Source organism: Myodes glareolus, chromosome 11 (assembly GCF_982192425.1).
Source record: "Myodes glareolus chromosome 11, mMyoGla1.1, whole genome shotgun sequence".
In the NCBI taxonomy this organism is placed as follows: Eukaryota; Metazoa; Chordata; class Mammalia; order Rodentia; family Cricetidae; genus Myodes; species Myodes glareolus.
Genome location: NC_142036.1, coordinates 68,675,435 through 68,694,949, shown reverse-complemented (window position 1 = coordinate 68,694,949; position 19,515 = coordinate 68,675,435). Strand labels below are relative to the sequence as shown.

The window sequence follows — 19,515 nt, the reverse complement described above, 5'->3', positions numbered from 1 at the left end:
AAGACCAATGACAACTGCTATGTTGAGACCCTGAGCTCTGGAGGCAGACAGGGTCAGGGTACAGGTTGACCTCACCACCTGTGAGGTGTTCCTGGGATCATTCTTTCCCCTTTAAGGTTGCATAGACATGCTGTGAGGATGTAGTGAAAGGGTCCACAGACTGCAGTAGGCAGTGTCTCACACTCAATTATTACTTCATGAGTGTTCTATATGAAAACTGAAGCCAGTTATTATTGCTACAAATTATGCTATTTAACTCAATTTTATCTACTGGTTATTAACATAAAAGTCAAATTTCCAAGTTTAAGATACTAAAAAGAACTCATTTGCCTGCCTACAAGTTTAGACTAATCCACTGACATACAAATTTGAGCAGGAAATACTTTAACATTTAAAGGACCCTGAGCTTAAAGTACCTAAAACAATCTCTAATTTTGATGGCATGTCCTCCTTAAAGATTTAGAAAGACTTGACAGCCGTACATATAAACTATCACACATGACAACACCTAGCATGGGAAAGAAGAGCAAGGCTGACATTTTCTAAATACACATATAAAAATGGTGTAAATGTAAACTTATTTACATATATATATTCATGTACATACATGTAGATAATCAGGTTATTAGTCAACTCATTAATTGTTAAAGAATAGCTAAGCTGCTGAAAAACAACTCAAAAATCGGTAGTATTAGAGCTGACATGTAATTTCAGATATATAATATTTTATGGTTGATACAACAAAAATACTAGTACTAGAATTTTGGGTATATTTTTAATGGTGAAATTATGAAAGACAAACTAATTAGTATTTATTGTCCACAACAAAATAGGATTCTGTTCCTTAATAGAATTTTATAATTTTTAATTACAAAAAATCAAGGTTAACAATATGAATATTTTTTAAACTGTCACTGTAATATGGTCAGGAACAAGAACGATTTTATTTTCAAATTTACAGTAAGAAGAAATGTGTCATATATATATATATATATATATTTGATATTTTTCACATTCAAGCCTGACAAAGATAAAGCAAAGTTTCCTGTAACTTTTTTTTAAAATAAAGGACAAGAAAAATTTAATAATGTTTTAATGTAGTTATGGAAGATCAACACTGTGTGACATCACAGTATTTCCCTCAATGACCTTAGGGATAAAAATAATTTCCCTTAAGTTATCAGTCTAGTGCCACAGACAGTACATTTTAAGAAAACACAGTTATGAAATTTATGGATCAATTATATACCGAAATCTTTCACATCTATTTAAATAAAGTTACATGAAAATTTTTTTTTAGATTTAAATGTCACCACTATTAGTCGATTACTGTTAACCAGGAAATTTTAGATGAACTGAATTATATAAATACACATATACCCCTCCACTCACCCCCTCCCCAGTTAGGGAATGAGCTCAGCCAGGGCTCCGAATCTGGTAAACATACATCTACCACTGGGCTAGTCCTACCAGTCCTCTATGAATATAGTTCTCAATACTATTCCACTGAGTCTAAATAAAGTATATTACAGGATTGGCTACAAGGAATACCTATATATCAGCATTCTTTAAGAACCTAATTTTACGTATATAATTATGGATTAGTATTATTTTATATACACAGGATATCTAAAGTTGATTCTCAATTGCAATAATCCGTTTCCTAAAGGGGTCAAAGAAACTTTATAATTAAAAAACTTAGTGCAAGCCTATATAGAATCTTAGTGTTCAGAAGAGTTCAAAGCTAACCTGGGTCATACAGTAAGACTCTTGTCTCAAAAAAAAAAATCAATAAACATCGTTCTATGTCAGTTTTACAAAGAAGCAGTCAGGTCCCAACTGTTATGACATACTTATTTCAAAGTTTCTCATTTTGACTTAAAAGTATGAAGGATTGTTTTCTATGTAAGAGGTGAAATATTACAGGAAAATAAAGATTTGAAATAAATGGAAGAAAAATTATTCTTCAGGTACTATGTTTTGTAACTATAGTTTTATTGTGTTGAACTGTGTAGTATCATTCTGATAAAAACTGTCATAACTATTAAAGTTTACAAGAAATGATTAATATTGCTACATGTCATTCAGAGTTAGAACACCTTTTATAAAACCAGAGCACATGTCTAATGGTCCAAAAGCATAGACAATTTTAAAAATTTTAACTTAAAAATTATAACACAATAATAGGTCCATGTTTAAATTCATATTTTTAATTATTGTTTAGAAACAATCACATCAAGTGTCACGTTGAATAAATTTATAAGAACATTCACACATATAAAATGAAGTCAATAGAGCCTTAATGGCTACTTTAACATCCTGTGCTAAATGTTCCGATGCTCAAAATGTCACTTCTATGTGTCTACCTGCTAACTGTTCAGGAAATACAGCAAAAGTAAAAGGAACTTCAAGACGACAAACAAATCCTAAAGATTCGAGCTGGTGAACAGCAGTAGGAGTGGAGCAGCATCTGTGAGCAGACGCAGAGAGCGAGCCCAGTGCAGGGCCCACTGTCTCCTGACCATGGAACTTGTTGACTACAAGGGACAAGGTCTTATTCCTATCACATCTCATCAGATGGCTCTATGACTGACAATGCCAATGCCAAGGTATACAAAAGGGGTTTTCATTCTGACGTTCACTAATTCACCTTTCCTATCTTTCCTCTGATACTTTCCCTATCCTTCACCTTTTTTTTTAAATCTTAATGCCAAACTGATCATTTTTATATAGTGTCCATCTATGAACGTGAATCTTACACTTTTTATATTATTTTAAAAAATTTAATCTCAGATAACCTATTTCTCTTTGCTAGGTCTTTTATTTTAGTTGAAAGGTTTCTAAGTTCTTTGGCAAAATTACTTTTCTAATGGCAAATTAATTATTACTGGAAGGAAAACTTAAAATTTCACTAATGAAACTTCAACTGAGAATTACAATTCTATTTAAAAACAGATTAGGTTATAAAAACTGTTGTGCGTTTAAATTTATCTGCTATAAAGAGACAAAGCTGATGTAATGAGAATCAGAAGCCGCATATTGTGGCCAAGTTCCTGTCATGCTCTTCCTGCTTCCCTGGCCATCACAAGACTCATCCCTGGATTTCAGGTGCCTAGTGCAGTGCAGGCACACAGAGAAAAGCCAACATGAGTTCAGATATCTGGTAACAATAGAGTGTGTTGCAAAAATACAAAGACACGCGAAGTCAATTCAATAGCACTACTTTTCATGCTGAGAAACAAACAAACAGAAGAAGTCAATGTAACAGGGCATAACTAGTTCAGTCAAGGAGTTGACCATTAGTCACTTTATTCCCAAACCATGTTAGTGTTTCATGCAGACCTGGGTTAGTTAGTATAATTCTGGGAAAGAATTTAGTGACAACTTCTGAAATGTTTAGTATGAACCAGAGCAGTGTTAAGTCTGTTTATTGTCTGAGTTACAAGCACAGAGCTTGCTAGTTCTGGAAAAAGGGAATGGGAGAAGAACAGAAGATGCTTTGGTTGACACTTTGTCTTACCTTCAGATAAACAGAACTGATACTTAATGATCTAAAGAGGGAAAATAAAATAAATGAAACAATCGTAAGGAGTGCAAGATATTACAGAATAGGAAGGCCACGAGTCATTTTTTTTCTGATTTGTTTAAAATTAGTTAATAGTATTAATGCATTACCCTCTTAAAATCTTCAAATATCAAAACATAATTTGCTGTACTAATTGCTTCTAAATCTAGACTGATTTAGTTTTACTTATAAAGTAAGAGATGATGACATCATATCTTTGGCCATAAAATCTGATCCTCTGAAGTGGGGAGTTCCCTCTGCTTCAGAACCTCAGGAAACACAAGTCAGTGACTGTGATGTGGACCATGTATGCTATGAAGATTATGGATTTTTAAAGGAGCCATATTCAGATAAAAGAAAATAAATTTACAGGCCAAACTCAAATAGCCATAAATAAGATATTTCAATGATCAGAATTTTATTCAACCAAGATTTAGAAGAAAAGGGTATTGCATTTTGAGTTTGTAACAAGTAACCAAGACCTTTGTTTCTTCTTACCTGCATCAGACGGTGAGTGATGGTAGGGAGCTGGAGAGAAAACCTGTGCTGCAAAGTCTTCAAATGTAGTTGGCTCTAAATGGTGCTGGACAATTGTTTGCAGGTACCGTGCTCTCTCCTCATAGCTGGTTCCCTTCTGTTAAGGATGAACTGAGATGCAGTGTACACTGTGAGCAAGCACATTTTATGCGAGGACCATAAGAGCACATTCTTACTTAGTGAACTGTTTCCTGTTCTTACATATGACTAAAAGTGCCCCTTCTTAAAGTATAAAAATGTACTTTTTAGTGGCAGTTTATTTCTCTTGACTCCGTGACAATCGATAGTTTAACAGGAATTTACTAGAGAATTACACTGGTTTATTATTACAACAGTTTGAGGAAAGACTCAACTGTTAGCTGGTCAGCCTGAGTCCTTCCTACCCTGTTAAGCAACATTCATTTGCAGATTTACTCCCAAAAGTCATTCAATAAAAGTATTATACTGCATTTAAAATACTATGTCCCAAATTCTCCATTTTTTACTTGTAAAGTCTTATTGTGAAATTCCTACATATCTTCTTCAATTTTTAAAATCTCTATATTTTCTCAACAATTGTTCTCCTTTTGAATGGAAGACTAGTGTTGCTATAATCCTTGAATAACTCCATGCAGTTACGATAAATGCATAGCTGAATCTGCGTGTCAGTAAAAAAAATACCCCATCAATTACAACCCGGAAACAAGCAAGAGTATTTGTGAGGAGTCCACGGGGCTCCTAACTACTGTCCAACAAAGCATCTACAGGGCACTGACACTGCAGAGAGAGACTGTACTCCGCTCTCACCACACATTATTCCCTGATATTATTGACAAGCAACCAGTACCTTGAAGTGCTGTTGCTTTTGAACAACCCACTCCAGGCTTCCTGTTTCAGCAGGTCTGATTGTGCTGTTAGCATAGAAAGGGCAAGAAAGGGAGAGAATATTTCCGTTGTTCATGAAAGCAACTATGGAAATGGCTGTCAAAGTGTAGAGCAGCAGGCAGCAACAGACAATTATCAGGAAAAAACACATGTCGACTTCGTGTCGTACAGTTCCTGAACTGAGAAACCACCTAACGTTTCTTCTTCAGGTTTTAGGTTCTCCTGCTGTATTTGGTGACATTTACATAGGGGCAGGGAATAAACAAAGACAATGGAGATGCACACAGACATTTACATAGGGGCAGTAAAAATTCACACATTAGTTTTTCTTTTTCCATTGCTTTTTTTCTCCCCCTAAAAGCCATTTCAGTATTTCTGTATTAACATTTTTTATTCTCTTTTAAAAATTATAATTCAATATTTCAGTTCTATAATTCTAGGAATTACAACCCAAACTAGGAAAAATCATTTGGGAGCTAATTTAAACTGATAATTCAATGGGTGATATTACAGACAGCTACGTTTACAAAAGTTTAATAAGATGCGGTGAAAAGCTTGCTAGTTAGAGGCCAGACTGAGCACCATCGGGACTTGACTTTGTTGAATCATTTGCTTTTTTAATGGCTTGTATTCTAGCTTCTTGGATTACAATTTATTTTTGTGTCAAATAATGAAATAACCTGGATGCTAGCTCTTTATAATCTATTATTTTCAATTTTGTACATTGCAGCTGAACTCTAAAAGAATTCTACTTCTGAGATAGCAGCAACAGGGTAAGATGTATTAAAATGACGGTGTAAGGATGGATTTTATGGAAGGATAGTAGACATTTATGAGGCAAACTTAACATGGAAACGTAGCAGAGCACATTTATAAAGAAGATGTATGGTTCTAAATGGAGGAGGATGAAACTGACTGCTCAATCTAAATAATACCACATATCTCACAACTTGTTGGAAAGTACTTTTTTCATTGGGGGAGATTCACAGCTGCCGAATTTTCTGCAGTTAATAGAGTCCTTTGATTCACAGCAGTGCCCCTTGTACAAAAAATACTGGCCTTTGTGTATTACCAGAAACTAATTTTCTATTTGGCTGAAAAGGGAAAAATGGGGTTATTGCTTCTCCCTCCTACAGAGCTTTTCATTATGCCTGATGCACTCAACTTCTAAGCTCTTCTGAGAAAAAAATAACTGAAGAGGCAAGAGGTAGAAAAGTGAGCTTGTTAGCACATTAGAAGTGAAGTATCTTGGTGGGCCCTAGAAACTCCCAGTGGTGTGTTAACTTATCACTCTATGCATGCTGGCACTGATAGTCTCCCAATTGATCACTCGCTTTTCGCACCAAAGGTGCTGCCAGGAAGCAAAGGCTGAAGGCCCACAGGAGAACAGTCTGCTATCAAAACAAGCTGTTTTTAAAAGTCTGCTTGAATGGGTAAAACGCTTCATGAAAAGCAGGGTGGAGACAACTACCTGCTTTGAAAATGCTCTACTTTAGTGGCTCTATAAATGAAATATTTTACTTTATCTTATTTAGTGTTTACATAAAAAACTAGGCAGAAAAAGCAAATGTTAATATTCTTAAAACAAGGAGGATCGTTCCATTGTGCCAAATTTATCAAAGCAAAAAAAATTAGGTAAATAAAGCACAATGAAGGGTAACCTCCTGCACTATATAAAATAACTCTAAATAAAGCACAATGAAGGGTAGCCTCCTGCACTATATAAAATAACTCTGAGCCATAACACACAGCCCTATAAAATGGGAGGTGTTCCAGACAGCTAACATTTTATATAAAATAAACAATGTATTTAATGAAAACAGACTTATTAATTTTGAGACGGTAAGTCTCTGTGGTGAAAGAGTAGCTTTTACACAGGAAACTCATCACATATTAGCACAGGCTAACACCCAAACTTTCCTTCTTGTGGGTTAAGTTCAGAAAATACTGCTAGCTTGGTAAACACTTACAGCCTAAAGGAACCCGGCTTCTAAAAGTGAGTGTTCTTTATAGTTCCCCTTTAAGAGTGCTGCAGTCAAATTAAGTAACACAAAAATGAGCCAACTTAATCTACTGGACAAACACCAGCACAAGTTGTGGCTCAGAAAACATGTAATTAGGCGATGGATAAACTTGCACCACGGTTCTGGATCCACACTTTTGTGACTGCAATGATTCTAAAGCTCTAAAGAGTAGCTTTAGCATCTGAAGTTGTAATCAGCACCTGAAGCAGCTAATGCCTGTACCTCTTCATAACAGATCTTAAAGACTCTTAAAGAGGCAGCTCTCTAGGGAAGAGTACCTGTAAGTTGGCTACACAGACTATGGGGCTAGCAAAAAGAGGACAATTCAAGCTACAGTCCTATTGTAATTGAGTGTTGCAAGTGGCATTAACATTAAAACACCGAAATGAGTAAGATGATAAAAAGGTGAAGGGGAACTAACAAAAATATTCAGAAGCAAAACTGAATTTAAAGTGAAGACCTGAGCTGAATTCATAGAAGTGTTTGTTATAAATTTTAAGACATCTCAAGGTAAAATTATCTTAAAAATTTGATAAAGGAGACTTAGTTGATAGGAATCTTCAATATAGAAGTAGTCTATCACACACACACAAACATAAACCCTCATCTCTACACCCCATCACACCCTTACATAGGCCCTCACACCTACACAATACCCTCTACACTTACACCCCACCCCTACAACATTTCCCTATACCTCACCCTTACATACTCCCCATACCCACACCCCTATACCTACACACCCACCCCCACACACCCTTACACACACAATCACATTCACACACACCCTTATACAACCTCACACCCACCCTTACATACACCCCATAGCCACACAGTGCTCCCCTCTCCATGCAAACAGGTGCAACAATCCTAGCACTATAATCACCCAATAATCCTGTCCTTATACTTTCTGCAAAGCAGAAAAGGAAAGGGACACTACAATTCTGAACATGACAAAGGATACTACACATGTTCTGCCACAAAATAGTTTAAATCTAAACTGAACTTCATTAAGTTTACATTAGTAGACATTTTGAGTAATTGCTTTTAATTTTAAATTTCAAGACAGGCTGTTAAGAAACGAGAGACCAACTTTATCCTGACCCTGGAAGAAGTATGAATTCTCTTTTCTATAGTTTACAGGGACATTGCCATCTGTCCTATTTACTTTATCAGGGCTTTAAAGAATATAAATACACAGTAAATCCAAAGGTCTCTCTGTATCTGAGCAAAATTATTTATTTTCATTGCTTCTGTGGTACAAATGCTGTTATACATTTTTTGAACTTAAAATTTATTTAAAAGTATGTCCAATACTTAATGAAATATGGACTGTAGCTGGATAAATAGTTTCAATGAGCTTTTTAGGAATTATGGAACTCAAATTAACTCTTCATCTACTCTACTGGACAAATCCTCCTTTGTTAGCAATGTAACCAATGTAACCAATACATTATTTTTGCACTAGTTTAAAGTTTGGTGCAAAACTTTGTAAATGGCAGGTGCTGTCTACAGCCCCCCATTCCTATCCTGTCCAAGCTAACCTTGAACACAGGACTTTCTGAAATTACAGGTGCACTCCACCATTCCCCGCTCTCGGGAAGTTTTCAATGTAAGGCAGGAAGTGCATCTCTGTTGCCAGATATGCTTGCATACACCTGTAATCTTAGCACTTCGAAAGCTGAGGCTTGGGCTACAAAGTGATCAACCATCCATCCATCCACCCATCCACCCATCCATCCAAAACATAGCCATATTCATGTGTCAGGACTGTATAATGTCAGTAATGTTTCTTATTTGTGGTATATACAGAGGGCTTTTGATTTATTCTGATACAAGTAAATTAAACATGAAGAAAACATTAAGCACTAAATATTTCCATTTTACTAACCTGCAAGGAGACTAGACTAAAAGGGAGGTTTGTTCTTTAAGAAGTTACAACCTTCAGTCTCTACAATTTTCTTTTTTTCTTTTAGACAGGGTCTCCCTATTATGTAGCACTGGCTGTCCGGGAACTTGTTCTATAGACCAGACTGGCCTCCAACTTGCAGAGATCCACAAGTTTTGCACGCACATGCACTTTAAACACATATACACAGAATGAGTAAAACATAATTCATGTGTCATGAAAATTATAGTTGTAAACAAATATAAAATATTTTTAATATTGCTTACTTTTCACTTTTATGGTTTAATGACTTATCTCCTAAATGGGGGGGGCACCACAAAGATAGTTTCTTTTAAAGTAAGCATGAGGTTGGTATCTGTCACCGATGGCGGTCACACGGAGGGATGTAGAGCCTGCTCGGGCACCGCTGACTTTCTTAGGCAGTTCCACACTCAGCCTGTGCCTTCTCTGTACCTTTAAGGAGTAGGGGTTCCTTGCCTCTTCTCTGTATTCCAAGAATATTATCCCAGGGAGAATTCTGACAGAAACCATTATTTAGAAATTCTGACTACTGAACGAACAATTGTATTGCAGAGTGTTATTTAAACTGCACTTTGAGTTGTAACTGAAGTAACTATAATCTGAGTACTACTTAAATCATTAGAACCAACTGGTCAATAAACATGCTATCTGTAAGACAGCTTTGCAACTTGTGCTAGGTACCAAAACTACAATGATCAAATGCATGGCCTCTGCCTCTGCTCCTAGACATCAGTGTCTCCACAAGTCTCACCACAAAACAATTAAAACACAGATAAACATGCACAGAACCTCTACTCTACAAAGTGCAACAGCAACACTGAAATTCCACCAGAATCTACCCCTCAAAGTCAGTGACAGAAAGGGACCTTTTCTCTTCTTTCCTTTGTTTGTTGAGACAAGGTTTTAAGTAGTCCAGGGTGGCCTAGAACTCACTGTGTAGTCAAGGATGATCCTGAACTCCCGATTCTTCTGACTCAAACTCCCAAGTCCTGAGATAATAGGTGTGAGTCACTGACCCTGACAGAACCTATTTAAGAGAGCGTAGTTTACAAGAATAAACACCAGGAAAGAGACTATAGAGATGGGAAAGGGAAAAGCACCAATACCAATTTTTAAAAAAAATGTGTGAAAGAGCAAGAGAGAGAGAGAGATGGGGGGAGGGAGGGAGGATGGACAAACAAGTATCTTTGGGCCATAGTGCATATATGGGGAGGTTAGAAGACAGGCGCATGCCTTCTACCTTGAGACACATCCCTTATCTCCCTTTGCTTACACCAGTTTACTTAGTTTGAATCTTCCAGGGATTCTAGCATTTTCACCTCCTGTCTCACGAAGGGACACAGTTATGGGTAGAATTATGTACTTCTGTGTCTTGTTTCCTACATGTCATTCTGGGATTTCTATTTGGGTCTTCATGCTTGTCCAGTAAACACTTATCCCATTGAGCCAACTCCCTTAATCCCATCACAACCCATTTCCAGTTATACTTATGAGTATACTTGGTTCTGTCCCACCTCTTGATCTTGCTGACCCTTTGAATTAAAAAAGAAAAACAGAGAAAAAAAAGAAAAAAAGAAAAGAAGCAATGTAGTAGAAGCAGATGCCTTTAGTCCCAGCACTCTAGAAGCAGAGGCAGGCCAATCCCCATGAGCTCTAGGCCATCCAGACCTACTTAGCGAGAACTTTCTCACTTAAAAAACAAACAAACAAACAAAAAAACCAAAGCAAGCACAATGTATAAGCATGTAAAGTTTAACATCAGCAGAAAGGAAAACTGGATTCTGCTCTTAAAATATTTTTGCATAACTGGTTAAAGAAAACATTCTATGAATGCTGAAAAGAATTATAATGCATCATAATTCAGCACTGAAACAACTATGCACCCCCACTTTCAATAATTCTTAAAAAGGAAATTTAACATTTAAATTTTTTTTTGTGATTTTATAATAGAATTCTTAAAGAAAATCCATGTAGGTAATAAGATGTGGGGTAATTTAAAATCATTTAGGGCATGTTTCAGCTTGGTGCACAAAGACAAAGGCACTATTTGGATGTAGTGGCACATGCCTACAACCCCAATGCTTAGAAGGCTGGGGCAAGAGGACTGCTGTGAGTTCAAGGTGGCCAGCCTGTGCTAAAGAGTGAGAGAAACTGACAAAAATAAATAAATAAATAAATAAATAAATAGCTTAAAACATTTAAATATAGATGAGCTTCAACTTATAATGGGGGTTACTTCCCAATTAAATCTATTGCAGGTAAAAAAATAAGTTTAAATTGCATTTAACACAGCAAGTCTATTGAACATCCCAGCTAGAACACTGGCACGCTGAGGAGTTCAGGGTTAATTTCCACTATCCCGTGGATGAGTAGGAGGGGCAAGTGCACATTTCATAGCTGATGGGAATGCAAATGCAATTCTTCTGAATGTCCCTCTTTCTACACAAGGGGACCATATAAAGCTGATCTAAAATAAACATGAACTATCTTTTTTTTTTTTTAAAAAAATGCTTTTGGAGACAGTCTTGTTTTGGGGCTCAGGCTGGCCTAAAACTCATCACCATCCTACATCATCATATGCCTGATTGTTTCCGTCCACCCCAAAACCAGAAAAACGTTTATTCAGCAATTAAGTCCTCCTTGCTTTGAGGAGGACGACTGCAAACTATACCAAAACACAAAGCTGCTGCTGAGCCAATGTGGGGCTAGACACCTGGTCTTTAATGGAATGCCTCAGCACTCTTTATATCCAATATCACTGATCTGTGTGTTTGAGGAGGAGAAAAAAAAAATGCTACGAGTCATGTTATCCCAAAGATGACCAAGACAATGAGCATTAGCGAAATTCTGAGGCTGTTTTGAAAACACCTGTTTGTATCTCTACACTATAATCTATAATTATTGTACTTTAATATATATACCATAGTAAAAACCCCCATATTTGTCCTAAAATAAAAAATAAGAAAAGAATTCAAGTGATATTTAACATTTTAGTTTTAGAAGGTCATGGTATACTGTGAGGCAAAAATCATTGAGTAGCCTTGAATCATGAAGATGAATTTTATTGAGATGTGCAGTATGTGTATGTATATCTTACATTTCAAAATTTTCATGTTACGATTAATCATAAAGTACTATGTGAGTCTGACATATAAAGGACAACTCAAGCACCCGATGAACTAATAGGCACTATTCATTTATAAAATCAATGTAAACTACATTGTTTACCTTATGAAGCAATGTCTGATAAACTAGTGATCTGGCAAGGGAAGGATATTCTATTTCTTTCCTATTGTACTAACTCCGCTGTGAAACATGCAGTCTAGTTCACTTGCAGTGAAAACAAATACTCCTAAATATCACAGTTTAACTGCACCACACTAGCAGAAGTCCTTCTCAAAGAGCCTGCAACAGGTTCTGATCAACTGTCTGCTTTCTGACATTCTGTATTAATGCAGTTCTGCAGTAGCTGACTACCTACACCATTAGGAAAAGCTGTGATTTGTCAGCACGGACAAAGCTGGGCTTTAATCCATCCTTTAGCCACACTGCCAAGTCCGCATTGTTTTCCCTGCGTCTCAATTAGAGATAGGCAGGACACCTGGTACTTCTTTATCGGAGTCCCATGGCTGCCAGATGACTCAAAATCCATAGCAGGTGCTAAGGCAGTGTGAGCATAGCCCATTGCTGAAAGCTGGAGTGGAATACATTTGTACCATATGTAATTGCTCGTAAATCAGTCAATTACTAAATGAAAACATTAGAAGAGTTGATAAGTCCATTTCTACCAATGTTCATATAAATACATTAAGAAAGATTAGCCTCAAATAAATAGGCTTAAAAATTCAAACCTATAAAGTCTCTGAAAATACTTCCTGATTTAATAATCATTGGTGATTTTCCAATGTCACTAGCATGACTACCAAATATTTATATATCCCTCTCCTACCTTCAAAAAAGATGCATGAAACAAAACATCTAAAAGAAAAACTAAGTTATCTGTACTTTAAGTGTAATAAAATTAATAATTTGTACCTATTCTTGTTAAGATATACTTGAGAATACTATCATTAATTTGTAATAATAAAGTTTTCATACTGAGTTAAGAACTGCTCCAAAATTACTGCTATTAGAGTAAGTTTAAAACTACTGGGAGGTCCGAGAAACACAGTGTCTTTGCGCTGTTCCATTGGAGAACAAATTTTCAGTACATCAAAGCAGAGAAAATTAATGTAGGAGTTTCAATTAAATATTAAGCTTGAACCTTGTCAGATAATTGCAAAAAGGAGCAACAACAACAACAACATACAAACATACACACAGAAAACAAAAATGAAAACCACCCCAAACCAAAAAGTTTCCTAAACTCTAAAGTGAGATTTTACAGTATACAATTACTTAAGTGTTATCTTTACTTAAACGTGCACTAATGTAATTAAGATTTTAAATGCTGTAATTATTGGGGATATAGAAAAGTGATTTTATTATCATAGTAAGTATTAACAAAGCACAGCAAATTGCCATTTCAAACGTGGTCATAGAATCTATGATAAGGAGTATATTGGCTTAAACTAATGCACTATGTGCCCCCAGGGAATGATAGCCCGGGACACTGGGCTTTAACATCAGAATCTGTCCATTAATCTTGACTTTAAATATAATCTATTCTGCAGTAGAAGGAAGAATGGGCATTCAATGAATTACTGTTTTTGAAATACTGCACTAGTGCCATTTACTAAAATCACTTAAGAGGATACAAGGAGAGGGAATTCTAGTAAATTTACAGATTCACTAATTTTATAAACATGCACTTGACTCTCTTCAACTTCAACAAGAACATCTCATTATATAAAAAGTTACAGTAAGAAGTTTTAAAAATTGCTCTTCCTGCTCTTATATAAGGGCAGCTGCCTAAATTGTAACACCAAATATAACTTAGTCAATTTAATTTCAGCTGGAAAAAGAATCACCCATGGAAATACACTGTGGAGTTAGATTCCTGGAGGCTTAACTTAAAAAAGAAAAAAAGCAGATAACTGTTTGCATGCTTCAGAATGATCAACAGAAAGTTCCAGAAGGACATATACCAGGGCATATGACAGTTCATAAAAAGGAAAAAGCCGTCTTGTTTTTCAAAGATACTCAAAACTAGTTAGAACTCATTGAGGCAAGGGTACACGATTAAAACTGCCCTTAGTGACTTATCAAATGGTAAATGTAACAACTGACCTTAAGATGTGCTGAATCATTTATTTTAGTAGATTATTTTAGCATCTGTAACTGTTACACAGTTGATTTACATTTCTATAACAATATATGATATATAATAATATATATATTCAGATGTCACTTTGGAATTCCAAGATGGCAAAGTGTAAAGAAAGCTGAACTAGATTTATAGCTTTATCTGACATGTGAATTGTGGGGGTTTTAAGCCATTCTCATCTAAAAATTTTATGGATTTAAAATATGCTTTCATCTAAACAAAGATATATCATGAAATAAAATCACACTGCTGTAGTAGAAGCTGGTGGGCTGAAAACAGACACGCATGATAACACGGGAGTACTGCAGGTGGCTGTTTAAATATATTCATTTGCTTTCTTTTTGATAGTAGTAGGTACTAAAGGAAAGTCAACACTTGTATCAAGAGAGTACGTAAATGTGGAAACATCAGTTCTACAGCAGCTATTTTTGCTCCTTCTCTTTTCTGAGCAGCAATTAGTAAAGCAAGCCCTTCCCCTCCTCCCTAGCTGTCAAGCTGTTCATGGCAGTTTGCGACTTGACAATGGTACCATTGTGAATGCTCTCTGGGCTTCCTTCCCACAGAGAGTTAAATGGGCAGTTCCTGCTGCCCATGATTGGTGTCCAGTGAAATAATACTCAAGAGCCAGGTTTTATCAGCTTCACGCCAAAGAAGTGAAGCCAGGGAGCCCAAGCCTTCATATCATGCTGGACCATATGCCAACCCTGATGGCCCCAAAGGTTTATCACTAGGAATCAGGATCCGTCATGTCCCCTGTGCAATTTCACTCACATACCTTATGTGAAATGCAGAGCTTTACTAAAAACTGAGCCTTCTTTGCAACTGGCATGAACAGATGGACGCTAACAGTGGTTTGGCAAGCAAAAGTTAAGATTTAAATAGGCTATACTGTAGTGTTTGAGAGAATATATTTAGAAGAAAATGGGAGATTTGTGACCCATGCTTTAATTTTAATTCTATTACTGAATTAATAAAATTCAGTTTAAAAACTCTTAGTAAACTGATAAGGATTAAAGGCACTTCAGGTCTTATGTCAAACAGGTTTAACGAATTAGACTGATTTCTGTCTTAGCTTTCTTTGTTTGTTCTCTGAATCCCCCAAATATCAACTGAGTCTACAGTTTTTTTTTATATTTAAACAAAGACTATAATGCAATTTGTGCATCAGTGTGGGGAATAATAATATAAATATACCAGCCTATCCTTATTACTCACAGAAAACAGGTTTTTAACATGGGGAAGAAAATCCTGTTTCAGCACAGGTGAGAAGTTAAAGATAAAAGCAGACCAACATCAACTTTGGATGTTTTTTAGGAGCAATATGTCCAGGCTCTCAGTGAGGTCTCTATCTTGCCTCTAGTATATTGAGATATGACGAAATTGTCTAGACTGGTATTTGTGGACCATACTGTAACACTTGATTTGGCAAAAATGTATAAGATAGTAGTAGTTATTTTTTTTTGTCATGAAGCCAAGATACAATAAGAATAGGACACTACTACTAAAGAGATGGGCCATAAGAACTTCATTTGCCAGTATTGTATAAAAGCATAATACATAAAAACAATAAGTTAAGATTGTTATGTAAGAATGCACAGTCTAAAGCAGGTATGGGAGTGCACATCGTACACTCAGTAACGTGGGAGGTAGCAGCGAGCTTGTGCAGTGCACACACACTAAGCTTGATTCTCGGCACTACAGAGAACCTGTCATAGGAAACAGAAAATCTCAAATACTCTTCAAAAAAGTGACAAATGTGTGTAAATATTATTAAATATTTACAAAAATATGTGTGTAAATATTATCAAAACCTATTATCAAATGCCTTCTCAATCTCACTAAGAAAAAGAGACACTATCTATTACTGTTAATAGCCTGACAAGAATTGCTTGATAAAATATTAAAAAATTGAGATTTATGAAAATGACAGTTAATAAAACATACATTGGCAAGGCTTCTCCAAGGATAAGAATTATTAATTCAAACTGTTATTCCTCTACTAATCATCAGGCGAAAGGCATACAAAAGCTGAAGGGATTGTCACTGGGACCATACTGTCAGAACACTAGAACCACATCACTTTGCTTTTCTTTCTTTCGGGCTACACTGTCTGGCTTAGACACATTTCATCTTCACCTGCTACTGCTCTTCCTCTGCCCGGCATCACCCAACAGTGTGATCTGTTTGCATAAAAAAAAGAGATTTATTTACCTATGGGGCAGAGAGAATGCATGTGACGTCAGAAAACAACTTTTCTGTGAGTTGGTTCTCTTCTTCCCCTTTGTTTTGAGGCAGCTGGAGCCCTGAAGCGAGCTTCTGGCCAAGGTTCCCATCTCCAGCTTCTACCTTACAGAGACAAGCTGGGGATACAGATGCACAGCACTGCACCTGGCTTCCATGTGGGCCAAGAGGGATGAACTCAGGCTGCTGGGTTTTCATAGCTGATAGTTCAGTTTTTACCCACTCAATTATCACCCTGGACTGGTCCCAACTTGCATTTCTTGACCACATTACACTTTGTATGTTGCCACGTCCCTTTCCTATCTGAAAAACTTTGATTTTCTCTAAGTCCTGTGTATTTTTAATCTGCAGAACAGAATTCTTTGGTAAAGTCATTCCTAATCCACTCCATTCCAACACCATCTTTTCTCCCTGACAATTAATCAATGAATAATCCTTCCTCTCCTACTTTGCAGGTGTCACTTCTGTCTGCTGGGCTCTCTCTGTGTGCAGTTCACAAATCTAGTTCACAGGTTCTTCTCTCCTACACCACGTTTGTATGCTCCTCAAAATGGGGACTTTTTTTTTTTTAAAGACAAGTTCTTACATGCATTTTTGCCTGTTCTGGAACTCAGTAACTCAGTATGTAGATGAGGCTGACTTCGAACTCACAGATTCACCTGCCTCTGCCTCCTAAGTGCTAGAATTAAAAACTGTGCCCCTGCATCCACACCTGGAGTAAGCTGTGGCTTTTTCAATTCCAGTTTTTCTCTGACAGTGTCTCTAGACTGAAGGTGGACAACAAATATGTAAGTGAATGACCTCAAAATCCTTAGTGAAATGGTTAATATTAATTAGTTCTTGGTAGAGGATAAACTCTATCTCAGATGACAACAATGTTTAAAAAAATAATATTGAAGCCAGGCGGTGCAACTTTAATTCCAGTACTCTGAAGGCAGAGGCAGGTTAAAAGCCAGGCTGGTCTACAGAGTGAGTTCCAGGACAGCCAAGGTTACACAGAGAAAGCCTGCACAGGGTGAGGGGGAAGTACAGGAGAATAAGAATATGGTACCTTTAGATTATTGGTTCAATTTCACAGAACAAACTTACTCAACTACCATCACATATTTATTACACACCAGAGTTTCACATATATTCCCTTTCTTTTTTGGGTTCCTCTTCCCCTTCTTCCTCCCTCAACCTCTTTTCAGTATTAGAGATTTGTGTATGCTAGACAAATGTTCTTCCATAAAGTTCTTGCCCCTTTAAAAATAAACCTTTTGTTTTTAAATTTGGAGACATAGTGAACTTATGCATTCTAATCTGGTCTAAAACTTGTGATCCTCCTGCCTCAGCTTTCCAAGAAGTTGGTTCTATAGGTGTTTGCCACTATAGCTGGTTGCTTTTATTTTTCCCTTGTTGAAAGTGGAAGTCAGATTTGGTATTTCCAAACCAGTAATAACTTTAAAAATGTGTGATAAAAGATTTCTACAATGACTGAAAAGAATCTACTAGAAAATTAGTATTGTCACCAACAAGCAGATACTTTTCATTCAGTATGAGTAGCTAAAAAAAATTCCGTAGTAAGGAATCTATAGTGTCACTATAGATGTGCTATATATATCCAGGGCCTCTGTTTAAAGAACTGCTCTGTTTGCAGAAACACTATTAGGGTCGGCAACAAAATATAGGTCAATGAGATATATAAGCATACCAAAAATTTCTTTTAAAGTAATATCCATGTCTTTAGTACAGAAGAAGTTGTAAATGCTCCAATTAGAGACTGTCGGTCAAACAAGAATATTTTCAACTCTTGAAAAAGTCATAACACAATTACTCTTAAGCACAATGGCTGCAAGCACATCAAAGACCCTCTTTTCATATTTCTGAGTACATTTACTAGCTAACTGATTTGTCCACTAAATTCAAGACAGTCATTCAGAAAGTATGAAGGCCAATGCCATCAGATATGGAGGTTCCCAGTGGAATTGTTAATGATACAAATAATACTGGTACAAATGTTCCAGCAGTGAGCACCCAGAGTACCCAGCTCCCTCTGCTGCTATGACGTGTGAACATTTGGAACTTTAATTTTGGTAAAATGGTACAAAATCTTCCATTGCCACTGCCATAAAGTCAGACATGTCTTGGTTCACTTTTCTCCCTAACAGATACTCTTTGCCCCTTATCTTTGCATTATCTTTGCCTTATTCATCTCTGAAAATGAATGTTCCTCATTAAACATAATGTTCACTAATGAAAATACACCAACTAACCAATCAAAACACAAACTTTTGGGGCGTGGTGGTGCACACCTTTAATTCTAGTACACAAGAGGCAGAGGCAAGCAGATCTCTGTGAGTGCAAGGCCAGCCTGGTCCACATAGTGAATTCTAGGCCAGTCAGGGCTACATAGTAAGACCCTTTCTCAAAAACCACAACCCTTCCTAGGTATATGCTGTTGTTTTATTTGTGTGTTGTGATGTCTATTCTTAGTTGTCAGCTTGCCTAGAGGATCGCACACCTTTAATCTGTGCCACACCTTCTGCTGGAAGCCTTTATTTATATAAGGACAATGGGAGAAGGAAGATTTCCTTGTTCTTTACCTGCTTGCCTATTCCTTCACTGGTATTGGAAACGACTTCTTTGGGATTTCAGCATACACCAAGACCAGTTGAGATACCCAGGCTTGTGGGACTGAGCAGCTACTATATTCTTGGGCTTTCTATTCATAGGTAGCCATTGTTGGATTAGTTCAACTGCAGCCTGTAGGTCATTCCAGTAAGTTCCCTTTAGATACAGTGTGTGTGTGTGTGTGTGTGTGTGTGTGTGTGTGTGTGTGTGTGTACATTCCATAAATTCTGTTACTCTAGAGAAGCTTGGTTAATACATGTGCCAAAGGCAATTTCTTCTGGTTCTAGGTTTCCTCATTTTACCTACCTAGCACACTCTTCAAAGTGGTAGCTAAGTTATAAAGTTTTTTAAAGACTGATTTTATATGTGTGAGTACTTTTCTTGCATGCATGTATATGTCCCACATGTATGCCGTGTGTCAGTGAAGTTCACAAGAGGACACTGGATTCTCTAAAACTCGTGTTACAGATGGTTA

General features: G+C 36.6%; 1 protein-coding gene across 7 annotated transcripts in view; it reads right to left on the bottom strand.

Annotated features, from left to right (window-relative positions):
• Nucleotides 1-19,515, bottom strand: part of Ralgapa1 (Ral GTPase activating protein catalytic subunit alpha 1) — a 217,023-nt gene that overhangs the window by 5,103 nt on the left and 192,405 nt on the right. For all 7 annotated transcript variants that reach the window (XM_085697620.2, XM_085697618.2, XM_085697619.2 and 4 more), the window contains one exon: nucleotides 4,064-4,188. In XM_085697620.2, coding sequence (XP_085553746.1) covers nucleotides 4,064-4,188 — 125 coding nt within the window. The remainder of the gene's footprint in view (nucleotides 1-4,063; nucleotides 4,189-19,515) is intronic.